The sequence below is a fragment of the Arachis stenosperma genome, chromosome 4, assembly GCF_014773155.1.
Source record: "Arachis stenosperma cultivar V10309 chromosome 4, arast.V10309.gnm1.PFL2, whole genome shotgun sequence".
Taxonomy (NCBI): domain Eukaryota; kingdom Viridiplantae; phylum Streptophyta; class Magnoliopsida; order Fabales; family Fabaceae; genus Arachis; species Arachis stenosperma.
The window spans coordinates 141,362,765-141,369,455 of NC_080380.1; the positions used below are offsets into that span (position 1 = coordinate 141,362,765).

At 31.4% G+C, this 6,691-nt stretch overlaps 1 protein-coding gene across 2 annotated transcripts; it reads right to left on the bottom strand.

The window, feature by feature from the left end:
* Positions 1 to 882: 882 nt before the first annotated feature.
* Positions 883 to 3,584, bottom strand: LOC130972888 (60S ribosomal protein L7-3-like). 2 transcript variants are annotated; one of them, XM_057897218.1, is made up of 8 exons: positions 3,465 to 3,584; positions 3,006 to 3,065; positions 2,758 to 2,923; positions 2,575 to 2,672; positions 2,417 to 2,474; positions 1,704 to 1,783; positions 1,510 to 1,612; positions 883 to 1,309 (listed from the first exon to the last, which is right to left on the bottom strand). In XM_057897218.1, exons 2-8 carry the CDS (start codon positions 3,053 to 3,055, stop codon positions 1,094 to 1,096), a joined length of 771 nt encoding a protein of 256 aa, XP_057753201.1. In that variant the 5' UTR covers positions 3,056 to 3,065; positions 3,465 to 3,584; the 3' UTR covers positions 883 to 1,093. The 2 variants fall into 2 exon arrangements, with proteins under 2 accessions (XP_057753201.1, XP_057753202.1); XM_057897219.1 differs by having other exon boundaries at positions 2,758 to 2,917; positions 3,465 to 3,575.
* Between the last annotated feature and the right edge of the window lie 3,107 nt (positions 3,585 to 6,691).

Consider the following 6,691-nt stretch of genomic DNA (forward strand, 5'->3'; position numbering starts at 1 on the left):
TGAATACAAAAAGAAAAGTTTTAATAATATATATGAGTTGATGACAGATAAAAGATTAATCTCGAAGAGTGCAAATTCAATACATATAAGTTTGACTGTGAAGAAAGGAATCAAAGAATGGGTAAAAACACATGGCCTTCAAACTACTTTTTCTAAGATACAAAAAATAAAGTAAGTGGATTATTAAAATCAAACTTGTTGTTCTGCCATCCCCTTTTGCCACCGTAAAAAACATGCTTAATTAATTACCTTGGTAATCTTGGACCTGCCTAATCCATTCCATCTACATTTATAGTAGCATTTATACTTTATAGACGCGTATATGATCGTTTTCTTTAAATTAAAGACGTGTATACATTTAATTGGATTTTTTATTAAAATTAAATAAATATAATAATTACGAAAATAAATAAACGATAACGTATTTACAAAATGGATTGGTTAAAGAAATATGCAACAAGGTTACTCACCGTTACTACTTGACTGAGTTAGGCATCTAAGCCTATTGAATAAGTTTTTGTAAAACTTGTAATTTTACTAGTTGACTATTGAATCATAAGAATATGAAATTGTAATGTGATATCGATCATGCATTCCAATCTAAAATAGAACAATCAAAAGTATTTACTATCAATCGTTTACATTTTTTTGTGTGGGGGTGGGGTAATGAAATTCACGGTCATAGTGACGTATTCATAACATGTAATTTAGAAGAATTATACCGCTTAATACCAAAGCTTATTTGATGTCCGTTTTCATGCATTTAAAATTTTGATTAGAAAAAAGGATAATTCTTGTGCTTGAATTTATGTTTTTATTTCTTCATAAATTCTTGAGAAAAAGAAATAATAAAAAATTGAAAGAAAAATCAAGCAAGAAGCAACTAGTCAATGTTTTGCTGACATCTATATTTTCTTTTTCAAATCAGAAACATCTCAGTTTCATTTGATCTCATTAGCTACCAAAGTCCAAAACACAAAATAGTACTAGAGTAAGACAAATATAGTCAAACGAAAGGGCCGATTGTCAACGAAAATAACATCTTATCCTTAATGATGTTACAATACTAATAACCATATAACAAAAAAGTAAATTAGTTCATCCTTCTAATAAGCTCATTTATGTAAGCTTCCCTGTTACCTGCGTCACCTCCTTCGACATAATTATTCCTTTTCTTCAACAAACCACCCAATGGAGCCTTCAATTTGAAGGGCCATAGGAAGTTATTTGCTTCTCTGAAGTTAGTACCAACCGTCATTATCTCGTGGATCAGATCTTCAACGCATATAATTCCGTGCTTCCCCAATGCCTGACATTGAATATTTTAATCATATAAGGGCAATTGAACATGTCATTACAATAACAATCACTCAATTTGTTTCCTTTTCTGTCACCATCATGGTTTAACACCATTGGATCAATGTACAAGTATATGAAGAGATTAAAAGAAAAGTGACAATTACATATAAAAGATATTGAAGGTTAACATAAATCATACACCAAACTCACCTGTTCAATGATTGAATTTTCTGTCAACGGAATTCTCTGCTTATCAACTTTTCCATAGCCTCTCTTGTAAATCAATTCTCTAACGCTCTTCAGACTGGGATACCTGAAATATCAATTTTGAATGCTTTAAGAAGGCATTGTGCAGGTAAACGACTCAAGATGATGTGGTCTCTGGATATGTGAAATTCACATACCCGTATGTAACATAAGGCTCTATCCTGTGCAGCATATTCAGGGTTGCTTTGTTGACCTTGAGGAATACACCATTAAAGATCTGAAGCCAAAAGAAACTTGAAATAAAGCTATACTCTAATACCACAAGGACATAGTGTATAAATATAAGATACACCACAATTAAGAGCATAATTTGGGGGAGAATAAGTTGTGAAAGAAAATTAACATTGAATTTTATGTTGTGACTAATATTAGTGGCCTTCAGACATTGCGCATATTACTGAATACACAAGACAAACAATTTGTGCACAATCAAAAGAATAATGTTTCTAACCATTACCTTCCAAAGTGGAGTTTTTCTACCAAGTAGATCAGAATACATGATATTTAACAACAACAAATGCTTCTCGAGAATGACAAAATAAAATTCAGTACAATGGGGCACCTAAGGAATTATTATGACGTCAATAAAAAATGAGCAGACAAATATAACCTATTCCAATTTAAATATATGGCTTCTCTATAACAGCAAATGAACCAATAAAACAGATCGAAACAGCACTTAAGAACAGACTTCATAACTATAGCATAGTTGAAGGGTCCAAAAATCATTCGTGGCCAAAACTGACTATGCCAGTATCAATGGCATAGACGCATAGTAGTGGAGAAACACATTGGATGAATGGCAGCACACACATAAACATAGTAGTTCAAATCATAACAATAGATTTACCTGCCCCAACCGCAAGAGCTGCAAAATCTTCCTTGTCTTAGGGTGCATAGCATTGATTCTGCCATCATACATTGAACAACAATGAAGCTTGTATAAAACACTTTAGATAATTTGGTATTAAAATAACTAATAATTGTAAATGAAAAGAAGATAATTACCCACGGATCCTGATGATGAATAAGAGTTTGGCTTCAGGATCGACATAAAAGCCTCCTTTAAGCTTGGCCTCCCGCTTCAACCTAATTAGCTCCTTTTCCTGTAAAAAGAAGAAAATGTAATTAGGGATTGAAAAGAGTGAATTGAGAAAGCAAAAAATGAAAATGCAATTGGTTGCGTTGAACCTGTTGGGCGTATTCCTTTGAATAGAGTTTGGCTCTGTTGAAAATTAACTTGCGAGTTTGCAAGCTGATTTTCTTAGCCGTTTGGAGCTGTTGGGTTTTGGCAAGGGCCCACTCCTCGCTCCTCTTTTCCTTCTTGCATACAGATTCTGGTTTGCTGAAGCTGGCACTTTAGCAAAATACATATTATATTTTATTAAAGAAAAATCAGTGAGCGAAAGAAGAAAGGTTAGAAAGAAAGGTGTGTTTACCACTTCCTAGGAATATAGAGCTCAGTGATCTGTCCCTCCTCGTTCTGCATCTTTCTTTCTCTGTTGGCAAAATAAAACACTCTTTCTTAGAGATCAACACAAAAAAAAAACCTAAATTCAAATTGCAACAAGAGAGTATCAACACTAAGTTATACTTTTCAGAAAATTAAGAGAATAACATCAATAATTTTCAGAAAATAAATATTATGGCTCCTATTTTGATAATGTTAAACTTTTGCAAACATGCATTGGAAAGAAAATCCATGTATGGATTGACATTACAAAAAAAATTAAAAAAACATCAATAAAAATTAAAACAGAAACACAAACACACACAAACATAAATAAAAAGAATAAGACCAGTAATAACATCGATCATTTACATAATGACAGAAGCAGATACAAATCTACATAGTGACAAAAACAGAGAGAACAAGCAGAAATTAGAAGAGAACTCACAGAACAGAGAAGCGTGCTTCGCTGAAGAGTCACGGTTTGGAGGGAGGAGGCAGGCGCAGAGGCAGATATGAAAGTCTCTAGGGTTCTCTGTCTCGGGTATGGGTTGGGCAAGTTATGCATCTAATATATATACTCTAGGGTTTTCTGATGGGCAATGGGTTGGGCTTGGGCTACTCATGCTTCTAATAATTTTATATTTGTATTATTTTTTTAAAAATTATTTTTTTTATTTATCAATTATTTTTTAGTATAATAATATAAAAATAATTTTTATTCATTATTATATTAAAAAAATTACATAAAAATAATTTTTTTATAGAAGATATAAACTATAGATTTTCAACTTTTTTATTTTTTTAATATTTTTATTTTTATTATTAAAAATTTATCAAATATATTAAAAATAAAAAAAACTCTTTTAATAAAAAACAATTTAATAATGTAATAACATATAAATATGCTCTTATATTTACAAATAGTGAATTCGTAAGGTTATATTTATTTTGTTGTTTTTGTGATTTTTAATCAAGAGATAATTGATTTTTATTTATATATTTATATATTTTGTTGTTAATTCTTTTTTTTTGGGTGACTTTGTTGTTAATTTTTTGGTATTACTAAAAGAGTTTAATTTAAATGCATTCATTTAAAATATTTTAAAGAATCTATTATAATTTTAAATATACAGTTATTTTACTATTTTTTTATAATTTATTGACAAAAGTGATTGCCTATTCAATAGTATATTAATAAAAATTAAAAAAAAAGACAAAATTAGTAGAAAATATTTATTTTTATCAAAATTATTAAGAAGAATTAATTAATAAAAATCAAAAGTCACCAAAAAAATTAATAAAAATCAAAAGGAATGAGGTTGAGAGTAGTAGCGGCACTGAAGAAGAAAGGTTAAATTGCTATTCGTGAAGAATAAGAAGAGTGCAGAAAATGAGAAGAGTTGAGATGAAACGGCATTTATATTTTATACACATATTATTCTTTATTCCCCCTTCTCTATATATCTGAATATCTGAATATAGTCATAGTCTCATAGAGTCATAGATACTTTCATATTAATTAATATTATCGATAAATGCAACAACAAAAATTAATTTTTATACAAGGAATTGATTGTAAATGTTGTAAAACAAATAAAAGATATAAAATAGAGATGTATAAATAGAAGACTCTATTATTAATATAATTAGCTCAATAATTATTATATATATATAATATATTGTTGTATTGTGTATATATATACAAAGATAAGAAAAAGTATTAAAAATAAAGAGAGAGATATTTGCATTTGATACTATCTCAATATAATAAAGATGGTCAATATTGCTATTAATATTATATGTAAAGAGTAATAGAAAATAGAATTTAAAACACTTATAAAATAAAAGAAGAGGAAGAATTGTAATAGTAATATAAGGAGAAGGGTATTTGATTGCATAAAAGATGATTGATTTATTTGTATGAAAAGGAAGGAAGAATAATATTTTGTTATATTGTTATTGTTGTGTCCGGATGGATGCAATGCATCCCCTATTTATACACAAAAATATCACCCTTTTTCAACCTTTATTAAATACATTCTCTCTTGAGAATGTGAGCTTCACATGGAGAAATGGGCATCCACGTCCATGCTTATCACAACACTCCCCCTTGGATGACCATTTTAGGATTATTGCCTCGTTAAAACCTTACTAAAGAAAAACCCATTGGGAAAAAACCTTAGTGAAGGAAAAAGAGTACAATATCCTTTAATGATGGGGCTGCCTCATTAAAAACCTTGTCAAGAAAAACCCAATGGGAAAAAACCTGACCAAGGAAAAAAGAGTACAGTCTCCCCCTCTTGTCGACATCAGTTGATGTCTCGAAATCGGCGCATCCCAATTTCATGTACCAATCTTTCAAAGGAAGATTTTGGGAGTGACTTTGTGAACAAATCTGCCAGATTGTCACTTGAGCGGATCTGTTGGACATCAATTGTCCCTTGATTTTGAAGATCATGAGTGAAGAAGAATTTGGGAGAAATATGCTTTGTTCTATCACCTTTGATGTATCCACCCTTAAGTTGAGCAATGCATGCTGTATTATCTTCAAACAGGACAGTTGGAGCTATCTTATGATCAATCAGTCCACATGATGACATAATATATTGAATCAGACTCCTCAGCCAAAAACACTCGCGACTAGCTTCATGAATCGCCAGTATTTCAGCATGATTAGAGGATGTTGCAGCAATTGTCTGTTTCGTGGACCTCCAAGATATAGCTGTACCACCATTTGTGAACAGGTATCCTGTTTGAGATCTCCCTTTATGTGGATCAGACAAGTATCCGGCATCTGCATAGCCAACTAGTTGTGACTTGGATCCATAGGGATAAAACAATCCCATATCAACCGTTCCATGAAGATATCGAAAAATTTGTTTGATTCCACTCCAATGTCTTCTGGTTGGAGAGGAACTATACCTTGCTAATAAATTCACCGCGAATGATATGTCAGGTCGCGTATTATTAGCAAGATACATTAGCGCTCCAATGGCACTAAGATATGGTACTTCAGGACCAATGATATCTTCATTTTCTTCTTTAGGACGGAATTGATCCTTTTTCACATCCAAAGATCTTACGATCATTGGTGTACTTAATGGATGTGACTTATCCATATAAAATCTTTTCAAGATCCTTTCTGTGTATGTTGTTTGATGAATAAAGATCCCACCTTTTATATGCTCGATCTGCAAGCCGAGACAAAACTTAGTTTTTCCAAGATCTTTCATCTCAAACTCTTCTTTTAGAGTTTTTATAATTGTTGGAATCTCTTCAGGAGTCCCAATGATATTTAAATCATCAACGTACACAGCAATTATAATGAACCCAGATGCAGATTTCTTTATGAAAACACATGGGCAGATATCATCATTCTTGAATCCGTTTTTGGCCAGATACTCAGTAAGACGATTATACCACATTCGTCCAGATAGCTTTAGACCATATAAAGATCTTTGCAATTTGACTGAGTACAACCCTTGCGAATATTCATTGGATGGTTTAGATATCTTTAGTCCTTCAGGGACTTTCATATAGATATCCCGATCTAATAAGCCGTACAAATAGGCTGTTACCACATCCATTAAATGCATATGCAGTTTATGATATGCAGATAAACTGACCAAATAACGTAATGTTATCGCATCCACTACGGGGGAATACGTTTCT

Coding starts and splice junctions, on each gene's coding strand:
- LOC130972888 (XM_057897218.1), bottom strand. CDS start 3,055: ATGCAGAACGAGGAGGGACAGATCACTGAGCTCTATATTCCTAGGAAG. Junction 2,673..2,757: donor CAAAGGAATACGCCCAACAG/GTTCAACGCAAC, acceptor TTCTTTTTACAG/GAAAAGGAGCTAATTAGGTT. Junction 1,784..2,416: donor AGCTCTTGCGGTTGGGGCAG/GTAAATCTATTG, acceptor TTTTGGCTTCAG/ATCTTTAATGGTGTATTCCT.